We start from the raw sequence: 18,191 nt of genomic DNA on the forward strand, positions 1-18,191 counted from the left end.
GTTATTATTAGCTGTTCCTTTTCTTTTTTCTGGAAAAAAGGGAGGCTAGGTTGCCCTCACCCCAATCATTTGGATGCATTTTTGTCAAATTCATGAGTTGGCTCTCTGAATTTAATGTTTCTACATTTTCAGCTTAGAAAATTATGTCAAGTCGCTCTTAAACTCATTAGTTGTAAGCTCAATCGAATTTACGAGTTCATTTATCAAGCTTATCGTTTTTACATTTTTAACTTTTAAAATCATGTCAATCCACTCTTAAACTCATGTTAAATTTTTAGATTAAGGTATGTTTAGTGACTTTGTATATGATTTTTATAAAAATTTCTTTATTGAATATGGTAAATTATGACAGCTGATTAATTTCATTTTAATTATTTGGATGTAAAATATATTTAAATGAATTTGTTGTTGTCTTTTATATTTTAATTATTTACTTATATAGTTTTATACCAATTTATTAATGAAAATAAACTCTTATGAATTTACAATCCAAGCTTATATTCCTATCACGGGTTTGACAATTGTGTTTGGGTGTATGCAAATTTCCCCTAACTATTCATTGTCCACGTTCGCTCATTGGTTATTATCTAATCTGTTAATTTATTAATAAAAGGGATGATATTTGTACGAGTGTTGTGTAGATATTATATTTTACTTAAAAAGTGCACACAACTTGGGGGGAAATAATGATGTGGCAAAGAGAATCCAAAACAGCAATAATTTCCAAATGGAATGCCTGCGCGCACTCAATTAATTAATTAACTCACACATGCACTTTCTTTGCAAGACAGCCAAACTAATTGGGACAAACCCACACACATTCTTTCAAAACTCACCAATAATTTTTTATCAAGAAAAAAAACTGACCAATAAAATAGTTGCTAAGTTTTGTTTGGGATTACATAATAAAATGTTATAATTAAAAGTGCAATGTGTACGCACGCTTAAGTGCAATCCCCATTATCCTGTGGAACATATCGTGTGTGCCGTTCTGTGAGCACTTTGTCAAGTGGCCTCTTTAATTAATTTGCTTCTTTTTTTTTGTTCTTTTTTATTTAAATATTGACATTCATAATGCCTGATTGACCAAACAAAAAGTGTCAATCTTTAATGGGGGAATTTTTGCTTTTTTTTAAAAGTGAAATTCATCATTTAGTATGCAGGATAAACCGAAGATAGACTTAAAAAAAGGGTAATGTTCATAAGTAATGGAAAGTAGAATAAAATGGGGGGAAATTGTTAATACTCGTTCGGTCCTTAATATAGAACTTAATTATTGAGTTGATTTTGGTCCTAAATATAATATCTGTTTCTCATATTTATCATTTTTTTTCTAAATCACTCTCATGGATACTCCCTTAATTATAATCAAGTAGAAGAAGACGAGAGGATATTAAGGAAAATGAATATGGTGTTTTAGGAAAAACATATTATATTTCTTATAAATAACTAACTTACTTAACTTCCTTAATCGAATCAAATTAGTTAAATATATATTATATTAAGGGCCGGAGGAGTATATTTTTATGTGTTTATTATCCAAAATAATTAGTGACGATAAAGTCGTAGCATTTTTCTTGAGTTGTCATTAATTACCTAACAAAACATAAGAAAAGGCTGCATAGTTTTATCGTCGATTTCCGACTTATCAACACGTGATTATTCAACAATTCACACACATATAAAGTCAGAAGACGGAGGAGGTCACGCGTTTTTAGGACGCACGTCGTCCAAAGAGGTTCGAGGTTGTTTGGAATTGGAAGGAAAGAACTTGCTGAGAAAATTCCGCGGGGAAAAAGGACTTTGAGTGGGTCAAGAGCTGCACATGTTTTCACAAACCCGCAGCGTCTCATTTGGGGTGTGTTTGGATAGAAACCAAACCATGGTTTCAAAAGTGCTTTTACGAATTACGAAGTAAATATGTGGAATCTCCTTTTGCGGAAAAGTGCTTCTGAAACCACGGTTTGGGGATACCCAAACAGGCCCTTGGTCTAACATGAATTCTTGCGTGCAACCGCCTCTTCTATCTGTAAATTAGTCTTTATGTTCAAATAACATCTTTCTTTTCTATATCCTGTGCTCCTTTAATTCTATTTATAAAGCAAAGATTGATTTTTTTAATCCTATTTATAATTTATTTTATCAAATTTTTATCATGAATATACTATATTGTCCATTATTTATTATAGTACCGATTTTTTTAAAAATATATATATTAAATTGGGATAAAATTAAAAAGTTGCTATATTTTAATGATGACCTAATATAGTTTAAGTTTTTTTTTAATCTATGTGAAATATAGTGAAAGTGCCTTATGAATAAGAAGAGAGGCGTATTTCCTTACGTAATTCATCATCTTAGAAACATTAATTTTTCAATGAGAATTTAATTCTCAATTTTCCCATGTAATTTTTTTTTTGAATTCATTATCTCCTTTTTTCCGTATCTCACTCTATGCACACCATATCTATGGGGTGCTTGGAAACCCCAAAAAAACAATTTTAAAAAGTACTTTTATATATATAAACTGAGATAAAATATTTTCACATACTTATTTTGGATACCATAAAATTACCTTCAAAATTATAATTTGGCTTCCATTCAAATACCTCTTATAGGCTTTAAATTCTTTTTCCCACCTTTAAAAAGTAAAGAAGTGGAAGATTGCATTACGAGAGAGTTTTTTCCCCTATACAAAAATTCAAAGACATAATATTTATTATATTTGTATATCAACATTAACAATTACTTGATTGTCAGGAGTTTTATAATTTCTATTTTTCTAGTAAAAAATACTGTAGTTCATTAATACGTGGGAAAAACTATTGACCATTTTCACAACGAACACTGTCAATAGTGTAGCCATCCGTTGACCCATCTTCATGCACCACTTTTCTACTGCTCCTTGGCTTGCTGCAATTCTTTCCTTCCTCTTCTTTTTCATTGACAAAGGAAATAAATGACCGGATTCGAGCTAAGTGCGATGAGCCTGCAAGGTCACAATCGGAGTGGCGGCTGAAACGGTAGGCCATGCGAATGAGATAACAAACTAGAGCTATGAAACAGGCAATGCCACAGAGAAGAAAGAGACCCCAGAAGCTCCTTAGCTGTAATCTGTCTATGCCTTGCTTTGAGCCTTCTGAACTGCATGCACTTCTTGAAAGCCATTTGTCATGTATCCTTTGAAGATCACCATTCTCTGATAGTTTCAAGATTGCTGTTGACATGTCTATTGCCAAAGGAGAATCTTTGGGAAAAGCCTGCAACACAAGCATGTGCATAATTAGTGGACTTATTTCCAAGTTTCATGAAGAAAGAAGGAGAAAAGCAACTTACAAAACCCCAGCCCATTTTGGTGAACTGTTGACCAACGATTCCAAATTCACATCTAGTTGAAAGAAAGAGCTCCATGTAAGCACGTTCATCGATGATTGCTGTAACACCACCATTGGCAGGTCCATCCTTCAAGGCTTTCTCATATTCTGATGGAGAATCCAGCGGCACAAGTCTGGATTTCATGATGTTGAGTTCTTCAATGAGGTAGTTCTCTACAAATGAGCCTCGCGGATAGCCAATGAGGTCTTTGCTGGTTACTAAGCTCTCAATTCCTTTCACTGGGGAAGATAGCTGTTCCACTGTGAGAATAGAGGTCAGGCTTGCTGTGTAGCTTGAGTTCAGTATCAGGACCACGAATAGCCATATTATTAGCACTAAGCGACCCAGGGTGCTCAAAGTTCTCTCTCCTGCAGAGAGTTAATGATGTTATCCACTAGAATTTTGTGTGAAAAATCAAAATGAAACTGTAGTCTATCACTTACTATGTGCAAAAAATAGGGTTGAGAAACTAAACCTGTAAAAAGAAACTTTACATGTTAGCAACAAAGTTTATGGTGTGTGTTTATATATATATATATATATAAAGCACTATTTAAATGCCATAACTTAGGGTTTTTATGAAGTGTGAACCAATAATAGAGCTTCAATAGTATATTCTTTCCTCACCATATAATGGTCACAAATTGTCTTCTAGCAGGACCTCTAAAATCATCATTTACTCGCCGTTCTAAAACCCATACAACTGCTCCCACAACAAAGAATGACATTCCAGTCACAAACCACATCATTGGAGTAAATGGTCTTAGGAAAGCCCAAGCACTAGAGTTTGACTTTCTAATAGGAGCAACAACAACAAGCCCAGACTCAATATATGGTTGCGTGAAATCCACTATCTTTGTTCTGTTCGTGGTAATTGTAATGTCACCTACCACAGCATCAAACTCCTGCAATTATAAAGGCAGAGTCTCAAGATACAGTAGATCTGATAAAACACATGAAGGTTATGAGAAAACAAGCAGATTCAACAGTTGGCCAAAAAGATCTTGGTAATTTGTTTGGATCAGATGTTTATACTTACACCAGTTGTGATTTTTTGCAGAAGTTTTGAGGTTAATGGGTTAGTTTTCCCATCTCCAAATGGGACAAACTTGTATGGAACTGGATAAGGCAATAAGTCTAGTGCGGCTGTGAACACATCTATACAATAACCTCCAAACCTTTCAGATCCTTCAATTCTTGAAACTAATTCATGGGAACTAATCTTGAGAGGCACCCCAATAATTAAACGCCTACCATTGTTGGGAAAAACCCAACCACGAGGTGTTGCTGTTGTTTGCCCAGGCCATATCACGCCATAAAGCCCTTTACTTGAGTTTGAATGACTAGGTGCTTGTCCAGTGTGTAAACCAGAGGAATTGGACCAAAATCCAATCCTCCTAACCCCAGTACCAATCACATTAATGATTTCGTATGAAGGATTCATAAGCTCACCATCTGGACTAAACATCATTTGACCTGTTAAACCAGTTCTATTGACCTTCATAGTTTCTTCCAACAATAACCTCCCGTTAGCAAAGACCTTTATAGAATTTAAGTCCAGTCTACCCCCTGTTAGTTTGTTTAGACTTGAATCATTTGAAAATGATAAAGTCCCTCCCCTATTGAAAAATGAATCAAGGGCATGTGCAAGGACCCAAACAGTGTCATAGGCATAAAGGCCATAAGTGTTCCACATGAAAGGACTTTGATCAGGAGCTTTCTTCTGTACTAAATTACTCCACCTGGAAGATAAATTCTTTTTCGTTCCAGAATCAGGTGTGTACATTCTCAAGGTTATAACACCTTGGAGGTCATTCATGTATGAAGACGACCTAGTTGGATCAGTATCTAGGACTGTGGAAAGCCAATCGGTGGCCAACCACACATACCCACTTCCCAACATGCCTAGTGACTCAGCCACATGAAGTACATCTACACCAAAACTAGGGTATATGTGTAGGACTATAACCCTGGACTCCCTTATAATGACCTTAACTAATGCATTGTTTATTTCTTCCCTGCTTATGTTATTAGGCGTAAGAGGGGCTTTATATGAGATCTTACAACGTTTCTCAGCGAGCTTATCTTCTAATGCAGCTATCCCATTTCTTCCATGATCATCATCGATGTAGATTGCTATCACATCTCTCCATTGATAGTAGTCAACAATATCTGCCATGGCAGCCATCTGAAATTGATCACTATGTGTTGTCCTAACAAAATATGGGAACTGAAGAGAAGTCAAGGTAGGGTCTGTTGCTGCAAATGATAGTAACGGTACTTGCAGTTCATTGGATATGTGTGAAATCACATGAGCCATCACTGAGTATTGGGGGCCAATTATGGCCACTGTATCATTCTCCATCAATAATAATGCTGCCAAAACAAATAAAATCGACGTAATCATTAGGAATTTGAATCCTTTTCAATGTAGGGATTGCCTAAATCCTAATGGGAGAGAAAGAGAAAAGGTAAGATTCAAAAAGAGAGTAACTTATAAAACTAATAAAGACAAAGGCTGGTACGCCATTGCTTAGATTGTAGAAACATTACATGGTTAGGCAGATATTTTATATTCATGCATGCATATATACATTCAAAAAGAGAGTAACACAGAAATGCAACTGTGGATGTAAAGAATCCAAATATAAAATCGACCTTGATTGCTAGATCTTACCAGTCTCTTTCTCTTTCTTTAACTGAACTGTCTAGTATTACTAGTGAGCATGAAAAATTGCATAAGGTGAACAAAATTTAAAGAGAACATATATAGTTTGACACGGCCTTACAATCAATGATGCCGAGAAAACCAGTGGAGAATTTGGTGTCCTGGAATGAAATATTGAGTTTAGTTCCATTAAGAACTGATGGATTGGAGTTTATATCATCCTTTGCTGCATCTATTGCAACTTTTGCGACTTTGCCAATTGTTGAATTGAAAGATAGAATTGCCCCAACATTGACGGAACTAGGTCTTGCAGGAACACCACTTAATCCGTTTGAATAAATGCCGCAGTAGAAAATTACAAGTACAAGAAGCCATAGTTTCTGCATGATGTGCTATTTGGCCAAAACAAACTTGTAACTTATGTCACTATTAAAGAGAAGAATGATGGACCTAGAAATAAAATAGCAGAATCTAGAAATAAAGAGCAGACAAGTATAGTGATGAAAAATAGACACTAAACACCTTGACTTTTGCATGGCTTTGCCTCTGAATGTGCGAGTGTGGCAACTTAAAAGCAAAATGAAAAAGGAGACAACTTTTTACTTACCTTTTTTCTTTAAATAAGAAGGTGAAAGCCGAAGGCTAAGAGTATGAAATCAAATGCTTTTTCATTCCTTAGGCTTTAAGGCTAAAACAGGTCATGGTTGTTAATGAATGTGTCAAAATGAAGTGCCATGAAACCCTTTATATAGGAAGTGGCCAGGCTGAGGTCATGAGTGATGACGTGTTTTGTGCTCTCATTTTGACGCTTTTTTAAGTCACACTAGCATTAAATTACTAGCATCACTTTTTATTGGGTTTTTTTTTTTTTTGGTTTTTGCCATAACTCCTTTCTATCATACTCTCTCCCAATCTCACGCTCAAGAGAGCCTTAAAGAACATGGTTGGTATCAGTTAGGCTACAACGCCTTAGCCATTATTAATAAGGAGAATTACAATCAAGTCTCAAGAAAGAGAACTAATTACTAGCTAAAAGGTTCTAATAACAACCTAAACAGCCCGTAATGATAAGTTCTAGAGTGAAAAATGACAATCTCTGAGACTTGTTTTGTAATTTTTTCCTTTCATTGGGACCTCATTGTAATTCTCCCTTATTAATATCACTTTTTGTTTCATATTAATTGGAAATGTTGATTTACCTCGCATTATTTTCATTTATAAGATAGATATTTTTTGGTATGAGGTATTTTGGATATAACAATAGTAATTCATCAATGACCTTATTCCAAATAAAGATACACTTCACTAATTGTGAGTTAGTTAATAGTAAGTGTTACATGAAAGCCATTTATGGTTTTCACGATTCAGTCCAGAGCATCTTACAAAATTGACACAGAATATTTTTTATTACCGGAGCCAAGAATATAATATCCCCCAGTGATAGCAAAAGATTACTTTTAAAATTCCAATTTTGATGAGTTCATTTATAACTTTTAAAAGTCACTCGGTTATCAATATATCAATATTTATATGCATAATATGAAATTTATATGAAACTGTGAAAGATGCGGCTAATTCGTCAAACTTCATATAACATAGCCAATATTTAATTAGTTAGTTTATATATAACCTAAAATTTACTTAATTTTGTGCTTTTTTTCCTAAGATAACCCTACTATTTACGGAATTGGATCTCTTCAATTGACGTCCTGTTAATTGAGTCATAATTAAGGTGATCAACCTTTAGATCGTGAATTAGTATTAAGGGAAGAGTTTCACATAAAAAACTCGATATCTTTAATAAAAAAAATTGTAATTTCCCTCAAAATCATCAAATCAAATGATCATTGCAATTGGTCAATTGAGGGCATCCAAATCCATTATTTACTGCATCAATTTAAACGGATGATAATTTCTAATCACCTTACCGTTTAGTAGTATGAAAACTCTTGTGCAAGTAAAAAGTTGCAAGTTTGATTTCATTTATAACTATTAGGTTTTTGTCAGGTTATTATTACCTATTCCTTTTTTTTGGGAAAAAAAGGGAGGCCGGTTTGCCTTCACCCCAACAATTAAGATACATTGTTGTTAAATTCGCAAATTGACTCTCTAAATTTAATGTTTTTACATTTTCAGCTTATAAAATCATGTCAAGTTGCTCTTAAACTCGTGTTAACTTAAACTCAGTCGAACTTACGAGTTCACTCACCAAGTTTACTATTTTTATGTTTTTACTTACAAAATCATATCAATTCACTCTTAAACTCGTGCTAAATTTTTTAATTTAGGCATGTTTAGTAACTTTATACATGACTTTTATAAAAAAAAATTTGTTGAATATCATAGATTATGAAAGTTGATTAATTTAATTTTAATTATTTAGATTTAAAATATATTTGAATGAAATTGTTGTTATTTTTTATATTTTAATTATTTAATTATTATTTTTGGTACCAAATTATTAATAAAGGTAAATTTTGCGATTTGAATTTATATCCCTATAGCAAGTTTACTTAGTCTCATGAGTTTGACAACCGTGTTTGGATGTATACAAATTTCCCCTAGTTATTCATTGTCGACATTCCCTCATTGGTTATTATCTAATCTATTAATTTATTAACAAAAGGGATGATATTTTTATGAGTGTTGTGCAGATATTACATTCTATTTAAAAAGTGCACGCAATTTGGGGTGAAATAATGATTTGGCAAAGAGAACCCAAAACAGCAATTATTTCCATATAGAATGTCTGCACTCAATTAATTAATTAACTCACACATGCACTTTATTTGCACGTTTTTAGGACGCAAGCGTCCAAAGAGGTTCGAGGTTGTTTGGAATTGGAAGGAAAGAACTTGCTGAGAAAATTCCGCGGGGAAAAAGGACTTTGAAAGGGTCAAGAGCTGCACATGTTTTCACAAACCCGCAGCGTCTCATTTGGTCTAACATGAATTCTTGCGTGTAACCATCTTTTCCATCGGTAAATTAGTCCTTAGGTTCAGACAACATCTTCCGGTCAAAAAAAAAAAGGGGTTCAGATAACATCTTTCTTTCCTATGTCTTATGCTCTCTTTAATTCTATTTATTTATAGAGTAGCGAAGAAAAGTTTTTCTTAATCCTATTTATAAGTTACTTTCTTCATTTTTTATTATAAGTTTTAAATAATTAATTCATCAATAACAAACTGCTAGTTAAAATTAGTTAAAAGTAATAAATGGGTTAGAAATATAGTTTTATTTCCAAATACACTCTTATAATAAATGAGCAAAAGGATAAAAGAGAATGTGTAGGGAAGTGTGATAAAAAAAAGTATAATAAAGGAGAGACAATGAATAATTAAGGGCAAAAGCGAAAAAAAATGTATTAAATATTAAGACAAATTCAGGTTTATAAAATGAACCAAATCTGAAGCTTACAAATAGGACCGAAGGGAGTACTTTATTAAATTTTTACCATGAATATATTATATTGCCCTTCATTTATCATAGCGTAGATAATTAATTTTTTAAAAGGTATATATATTAAATAAAGATAAAGCTTACAAGTTGCTACATTTTAATAAAAACTTAATACAGTTTAAGATTTTTCTTAATCCGTGTGAAATATATTAGAAGTGCTTTATAAGTAAGACCAAAGGAACATTTCCTTGTGCAATTCATCACGTTAGAGACATTAATTTTTCAATGAGGATTTATTCTCAATTTTTTAATTTTTTTTGGTATTTATTATCTTCTTTTTTCCCTATCTCACTCTAAGCACACCATATCGATTCAAATTCTTTTCCTCCCCCCTTTCAAAAAGGCAAAAAACTGGAAGATTGCATTCTGAGATTTTTTTTTTTGCCCTTATGCAGAAATTCAAAGACATGATATTTATTATATTTGTATATCAACATCAACAATTACCTGATTGTCACGTTTTTTTTTTAGTAAAAAAATACTGTAGTTTATTAATACGTGGGAAAACCCCCAAAAAAAAAAGGGAAACAAAAAGAATCTAGCTTTCCTCGTCAATATTCCCCTCTTGCCTAATAAATGGAAGGTGATTAAGATATAAAAATTAGCGCCCATATAATTGAGGACTTAGCTAAATATATAGTCAACAAAAACAAGATCTTTCCTATGAGTATATTTTTGAGCTCAATTGGGAATAATTTTCCTAGAAAGGTTTTCTATATTTACACATTTCAATTCAAGATCTCATAGTTAGCCGAAGTCTCTTCCACAAATTAAGTCTTTAAAATTTCATCTCATTTTGATTCTGATTTCTAAATTTTGAAATCATTGGTATTTGACTAGTTATCTTTTAAAATTTGACGTCATTTTAAGTTTAATCTTTGTTTCAGGGAATAAAAACAATATTTCAGAAGCCAAAAATCTATAAGCAAATCAAAGTTAAATTTGAAAAGTCAAAACTGTTGGTTTCTAATTTTAAAGACCAAAATTAAAATAAGGTCGGATTTTAAGACCAAAGTTTTTTTTTATGTCAATTTAAGACCAAAGTTACTAGTTGCAAATTTCAAAAATCAAAACTTAAACAATATCAAATTTCAGAATTAAAAAGAGTATTAACTCATCCAAATTCGTCATGCGCTTTGCATTACAGGGACGCAGAAATTTCTGGAGTATGAACAAGTACTGGAGTTTCGTGTGTGAGCGGTTAGAAAGATAGGAAATGATCGAAAGCGATCTCCAACAACTAAGAAACCTACTTTTTGACCGTTTTTCCACTTTAATGTTATTATGTAAAAGATATTTAAATACATTTTATAAATTTCAAGTAATGAATAAGAGGTCAAAGTCGTCTTTGTGTACTTTTTTTCGAAAACCTTTTAGTTGAAAGGGAAAATCCCAATTAAATCTATCTAAAATAATGAAATTCCAATTAAGGCTTATACTTTTAACGAATTTCTAATTAGGCTAAGAGGCTTTATTAGGGATTTTCAAATGTTGCTAAAAGACCGGAATACCTTTTTGTAATAAAAAAGAAAAATTGAATGTAGGTGTAAATCTAATTTTAGTTTTAATTATTCTAGTAGATTTACTAATAAGGACGTGGTCTTTCTTAGATTTTATGTCAAAGGTGTGTTTTGTAATTATGAACCTTATGTCAACTCTAGAATTTATAGCCTTTTATTTTTTTATATAATAAAAATTTGATATTAAATAAATGTTGAAGACCGGAAAATTGAAGATGAATTAATGAGTCTCACTGTAAGTTGTGAAATAGTAAAATTAATTTTGATAGATATTTAAGAATTCCATGAATCTTTGATTTGGTCTTTTTCTCACACAAAAAAAAAAATCTTTGATCTTGTTAATTTTTTACATTTGAAATCGTAAAATTTTTATTAGTTCCCATATTTTTGCAATTCTATAGATATCTAGAAATTATGTATTTTTTTTATCTTGAATTTTCAATTATTTTTTATCGGCTATAATCGTTATTTTTCTTTTTTTGTTTTTTATATGATAATGTTTTTGGCCAAATTTTCATGTGATAATGTTTAAAGAAAAAACATGTTAGTTAAATTCAATTAAAAGAATTAAAACTAAAATTAGGCTTTTTAATTATGAAGGGCATTTTGGTCTTTTAGCAACATTTAGAAATCCCCAGTTAGGCCTCTTGGCCTAATTAAGAATTTGTTAAAAGTGTAGGCTTAAATTAGAATTTTGCTATTTCAAATGGATTTAATTAGAATTTTCCCTAGTTGAAACACAAGAAAATGAGACAAAAATAGGTTTGTTGGGAATTCGAAGCCCAAAATTTTTTTTTTTTGAGAAATATGCAAAATTAGGGATATTATAATATAATTTTCAAAATACAAAAAAAATCTCACGTCTAGCCCTTTTTTAGATGGTAAAGTACGTCGTGTGATATTTCCCTAACTAATCTAATTTGTTTACCACATTAGTTCTCTCTTTTAACATATAGGAAAAATTAATCTGGAGGTCCATATAATTTACCTCAGTTTTGAATCAGGTCCTTAAATTTTTTTCTTTTTTGTTGGGTCCTTTAATTTTTCACCGTTAGAGTTGTTAGTCCTTACCGTTTAAATCTGTTAAATAAGTATTAACATTGTTAAGAATTTCTGTTAAAAAGCATTGCCCACTTGATTGCCACATCTAAAAACATCATCTTCTCTTCATGTAAGCATAGTCTCCTTCCACTGCAACTGACCAACCTCTCTCTTCTTGCTTATTCATCAACATCTCCCCTACCATTCTTGAATCATAGATCAAATGAAAAAGTATACCAGATAGAGAAATAGGCAGTCAAGTTGAAATTCCTTCAAGGCTTCGTCCAACACAATTGTGAAACTGTACCTGGAGATCAATTCATAGATGAGAAGGGATTGGCAGTCTAGTTTGACACAACAACCAAGGAAGCGAACAAGGTTACCATGGTTGACTTGACAATGACTCAAACTTTGTTGACAATTTAGTCTAGTTTACCTTTGGAGAAGTTGTTGGTTGCTTCCTTCATCTCTCTATTTTTCTATTACTAAACCAGGGGCTTGAATAAAAATAAAATTGTTGTTTATCTTTGTTGCAGACAACTTTTGGCCATTTGAACATCATTATCTTAATTTTCAGAAGCATCACAAAGTTACCTCAGAAGCATCACAAAGTTACCTAGAAACACTGTATCTTTACTTTTGTGCTTAAACATTATGTGAAACATCTACATGGCATGGCCAAGATTTTGGGTCTTATTTTATGCTTTCCTATGGCCTCAAGTTGGACGGAGAAGGAGACATGACCGCACGGAGGTGCTATGATGAGATGAGAAGAAATTATGTGCCATTTGTAGGCTGAGAGAATGAAGGAGAAGAGGAGGAATGAGCAAAAAGAGAGAAGAGAGCTTAGTACGGTGGAAGAAGATGCAAATAGGAAGAGAAGAGGTGCTTTTAGACATGGTTTTTTATTATTGAGTGGGCCTTGCCTTTTAACGGAAATTCTCAACAGTGTCGATACTTATTTAACATATTTAAACGGCAAGGACTAACAGCTCCAATAGCAAAAAGTCAAAGGATCCAATAAAAAGAAAAATAAATTTAGGGACCTGATTCAAAACTGAAGTAAATTATAAGGACCTCTAAATTAATTTTTCCTAACATATAAACCATTGGAGAGGTTTAATTTAATGAAAAGAACCTCCAATGACATCATGGCTTTGTGAGCTGAATAGATTTAGATCTTATATATGTACCACTTTAATCATACTAATCTTATTATTAAAGGATCTTGAATGCTCTTTTATCTCTTTTTTAATTTGGCAAAAAATGGTAGCCAGTCACTTTTCTTTAATTTTATAACCCTTCTTGTTGGACTTAGCTTGACCCACCCTTGGTGGATTAAGTCCAAACCCATAAGGTCTGGGGTCTAAAATACAATAAATTAAGGATTAAGGGTTACTATATGTAAAAAAATCTTTTTTATCACTTTGGAGGGAACAATTTTACAGTTTATGTTCAATTTTTTTTTAAAAAAAAAAACTGAATAAGAGAGTGAGGCATATGTGGAGTGAAAATACACAACACAAAAGAACCCTTTACAACTCTTTTCTCTCCCTATTCTCTCATTCTCTTTTCAAGACGTACTTGCTGTATAACAAAATCCGACTTCGTCTACATGATCGGTGTAAAACCCTTAACCTCTAAACATTATAAACTCATCATAAAATCACTACTATGGTAGAAAAGGAAAGCTGTTACAACAAACTACCATAGTAGAAAGAAATTGCATAATTTTAGAAATTAACATTTAAACTCGGTTCAAACTCAAACTCCGTTGCATGCAACTAAAATCATTCATTAACATCCACTAGGCCTCCGAGCCTCCGGCCCGGGTAACAAAAGACATCAACATCAGCCCATACAATTGGTTTTCAACAATGTATATCAAAGTTTCACAAAACACTGGAAATGTCCCCCGGTCAAAGAAAAATAAGGAGATAACATTTCTTCCAGTTTACAATAAGACCAATAATCAAAATATTTCAAAAGGGGCCCTAAATGTGGCAATATACAACTAGCCATACATATACAAGGGCTAGAGGCCTAAAGCTAACCAAGCTCAAGCCTCTGTGTCTCTTCCCGATGGCACACGCCTAGAACCTTCACCTGAAAATATTGTAAACCACGGGGTGAGACAACGTCCCAGTAACCAGCCTTTCCAATTCAAGGTGCAACTAAATAGGTGCTCGTGAGGTGTCAAGTGGGGCAGTTCACAAGTAATATGATAAATGATAGCCACAACAAGTCATGCAAGTGAAATGGTGCAATCCCATCAACCATATCGCTCACTTTGGGGGATTTTCAAAAGCCGAACCTGGCCTATCCCTCACTATGGGGGACATAAGGAGCCAAAAAAAGGCCTATCTCTCACTATGGGGGACGTAAAAAGCCAACCATCATGCATTAATGGAGGCCTTACCACGTGGTAGTAACAATCAAAACTCTCACCAATTCCTAATTCATGCATCATGCTCAAACCGTAATCAAAGAGTAAATGATCATTTCACAATTAACTTCTTTCAGTGGCCTATCTTTCACAAGTTCCAGATTCATTCAATATCAATTGAAACCCACAAGACTGTTTTCCTTTTCAGTATACAACATACACTTTGAACACAGTTGTTACTCAGAGCACAAAACATAAATCCACTCACAATACCACAAAAGCATGTACAAAGGATTGGAAAGTGGTTACCTCTCGCCTGAGCAAGGAGTAACAAACCAACAATACGGCCCCATGCATCAACAAGACTCACAACCGGTCTACACAAGTACACAACCATCATGTATTAGCTTTCAACTAATAATGTGGCCAAAACAACACTTGGGGACACAAAATTCCTAGCTCCAACCAAAACTCTACCCAACTAAAAAAGGTATAACCATCAAGGCAACACTCCAAGGTCATAAAAATCCATTAAAACCTTAATTCCTTCCAAACATCAATTAAAATTCATAACCTCAAGGACCCACTATAGGAATTCAACACCCAAACATCCCATTTGAACAATTTGAAGTCTTAACAACATTCTAAACCGATTAAACATCCAATTTAACCCTCCTTAACATAACCCAAATCACAAAACTCAAAATCAACCTCCACATTATCATCCTCAATCACAAACCTTCCATTTTCATAAACCCTAACTTCAAAAACTCAAAGTTCTTTAAATCCAAGAAAACTAAACCGATTAAATACTTAGACTAACCGAAAGCAATCAATTAAACCCAAAACAATCTGTCAAAAACTTCAATTCTATCACAACCTAGAGAACTCTAGGGTTTCACCATAAATCCTCAGAAATTCCAAGAAAGAAAGTAGATTAAAGGTTAAAATCACTTACTTGAGGTAATGGATCCTTAGAAATGCCCCCTCTAAGCCAAAAATTCAAAACCCTAACAGAGCCTCTCTCTCTTCCTTCAGATTTTCTAATTTTTGCACATCTGACCCTTCCCGCGACTATATAGATTCGACCCCCTTCGCCGTAGTGAACTAATCCCGAGAGGGATTACTCGCCTGAAAACCTGACTTCGCCGCGGCGAAACCTTCCCGAAAGGACATTCCCCCTGGAACTCCCGATTCGTCGCGGTGAACAAACCCTGAGAGGGATTGTTCACCTATTCCTTCAACATACCTCAATCCCAAGCCAAACACCAAGATCAAGGTTAAATCACTAATCTATCCTCAAAATCAACCAAAAAGAGGCTATTAAAACCCGATAAAACTTGGGACGTTACAATCGGATTCCGTGTGGACATTGGAAATAATAATCTACATTCTAGATAGGCCAAAATCTCACACTTCTTTTTCCTCTTGTCTTTAATTTTATAACCCTTCTTTTTCCTCTTTTGATACAGACCATTGAAGGTCTTATGAAAGGATCGATATAGCTTCCACTTGTACCTCTATGATGAACTAACAAGTAACAACTATTGACCACTTTAAGAATGATAAATTTATTTAGAATATCTTAATTAAATAATGCTCCATTAATGTAAAATCTTTATATATTCCAAGAACGAATCATCCCTTATCGATTTGGTTTGGTCGAAGTTGATCTTGATTATCATCAAATTCATCATCATAATTAAGCTCTTAACTAGCTTATATTCTTGGCATTGAAGAACTCTTGAGTATAGCAATAATTAATTAGTGCTTTAGTGTGATCACATGTCTTAATCTATAGTATCTTAGTGCTTGGTGCCTCGTGGTTCACCATATGTGTGTGTGTGTGTAATGCGTTGGAGATATGAAACAAACCTCTATGATAATGCTTGTATTATGGTACTTTCGTTTGTTCAACGATCTCCATGTTTGCTTTAATTCCACTGTGCGTTGATCCATATATAAATATGGCATATAGTGTGTGTGTGTAGTATTAAATTTCATTAATTCGAAACCCCTATTTATTAATACCATGATTTGTTTGAAGTATTAATTTTTTCTATCCAGTACCCTATCTCCTAACTAATAACTTTCTATTCAGGGTAGGTTTGAAATTTTAAAAGAAATAACTAATCCTAACTAATTTCAATAATTTATATAAATAGGTTTTTTTTTGGGGGCCAAAATATAAATAGGCATTAGATTTGCCTAATAAGGCCACGAGGGAATATTTAATTAATCTTCTACTCAAACCAACCGCTTGTATAATAAGCAAGGTAAAAAAAACCAGATCGGACCGGCCGGTTCAACCGGAAAACCGGTGAACCGGTCTTCAGTCCGGTCTGGTTTGCTTATTAGACCGGATATGAAATGAACCGGTAACAAACCGGTTAAACCGGTTAAAACCAGTTTTAAACTGGGTAACCGCTGGTTGAAGTGGGTTGCCCGGTTTTTTTCTTTTTTTCATGTCCCAGAGAGGAAGAAGAGAAAAAGGAGGAGAGTGACAGTAAAACATTTCAAGTTTGACAAAAACGTATGAAAGCAAGGAGGAGGAAGACCAGGACCAGAGGGAGAGACAGAAAAGGAGAGTAGCTTGCTGATTGTTTCCGTAGAGAGCCACCTCTGTGCTGTGTTTTGCTTTACTGAAATCCACCGAAGAAGTGATTTTTTCAGAGAGAGCTGGTGAGTTTTCCGGAGAGAGGCGAAGGAAGAAGAGGAAAATGCTAGAGCAGAATTCTAAAAAAAAGAGAGAGAAAGGAGAACGAATGTCTTGGTCTTGGATAATATCAAAGTGAAAACTGAAAAGGTTGGTGCAGAGTGTTAATGACCCTATGTATGTATAGGTACTATTTTGCAGACTTAGAGTAACTTTTTCTCTCCCTTTTTCGTTTTACCAAAGCCTGATATTTGATTTGTTTTTTTTTCTCTCTCACGATATGTAAATAGAATATTATGTAATAATATATTAAAAAAAAAGAACGTCTTTCCAAAACTTGATATTTGATTTAATTTTTTTTCTTTCATGACATGTAGATAGAATATTATGTAATAATATATATATATATATATATAAAAGAACATCCGGCAAAGGAAAAAGAGACCAATGAGTTTTTTTTTAATATATTACACATGCAATCCTTATGCCATCTAGGCATATTTTTAAATATTATTTTGATTTAAAAATTTTTATAATCCAATATTTTTATATCAAATATAATATTTTCAGTTATTTTGTTATTTGTTGTAACTAAATTATTATTTTATTTTCTCATATTTTGTTACAAATGATTATTAATATTGTTATGTTTTGTTATTATCAATTAAATTATATTATTTTAATATGACCGGTTTAATTCGGTCCGATCTCGGTCTAACCCATTAACCCTTAACCCACTTCCTCAACCGGTTCAATATCCGGTCCGGTTTTTTGTTCCTTGATAATAAGGACATGAGGGCCAAAAAGATCTTATAGAAAACGGCAAACTTAGAAGCGTTCCTATTTGAGATAATAAGCATCAAGTTTTGACGATGGCAGTTGGATGCGTGTGTGTGTGTGTACTTAGCACAACACACCTTAAAGAAAGAGTTCTTTTTCCTGGGAAAAACGTTTTAAGAGATAAGATATGAGAAAATTTAATATGCACCCAATGCATCGATCCTCATTACTCAAATGGCTTTTTAGCTTTTGCATTAGGTTAAATCTCACAAGTGAGACACACACGCACACTCACCCACCTGCACA

At 33.3% G+C, this 18,191-nt stretch overlaps 1 protein-coding gene across 1 annotated transcript; it reads right to left on the bottom strand.

Annotated features, from left to right (window-relative positions):
• Positions 1 to 2,692: 2,692 nt before the first annotated feature.
• Positions 2,693 to 6,699, bottom strand: LOC114737715 (glutamate receptor 3.6-like). The gene is made up of 7 exons (XM_028925668.1): positions 6,651 to 6,699; positions 6,165 to 6,435; positions 4,415 to 5,751; positions 4,003 to 4,280; positions 3,819 to 3,850; positions 3,337 to 3,743; positions 2,693 to 3,260 (listed from the first exon to the last, which is right to left on the bottom strand). Exons 2-7 carry the CDS (start codon positions 6,427 to 6,429, stop codon positions 2,823 to 2,825), a joined length of 2,757 nt encoding a protein of 918 aa, XP_028781501.1. The 5' UTR covers positions 6,430 to 6,435; positions 6,651 to 6,699; the 3' UTR covers positions 2,693 to 2,822.
• Between the last annotated feature and the right edge of the window lie 11,492 nt (positions 6,700 to 18,191).

This window comes from Neltuma alba, unplaced genomic scaffold (genome assembly GCF_004799145.2).
Source record: "Neltuma alba isolate B1F8T4 unplaced genomic scaffold, ASM479914v2 tig00013485_pilon, whole genome shotgun sequence".
Lineage (NCBI taxonomy): Eukaryota > Viridiplantae > Streptophyta > Magnoliopsida > Fabales > Fabaceae > Neltuma > Neltuma alba.

Bases quoted from the DNA above. Each gene is read 5' to 3' on its own strand.
- LOC114737715 (XM_028925668.1), bottom strand. From the start codon at position 6,429: ATGCAGAAACTATGGCTTCTTGTACTTGTAATTTTCTACTGCGGCATT. The intron at 4,281-4,414 runs GTAAGTATAAAC...TTATAATTGCAG, and splicing joins TGCAAAAAATCACAACTGGT to GAGTTTGATGCTGTGGTAGG. The intron at 3,261-3,336 runs GTAAGTTGCTTT...CTTGTGTTGCAG, and splicing joins CCAAAATGGGCTGGGGTTTT to GCTTTTCCCAAAGATTCTCC.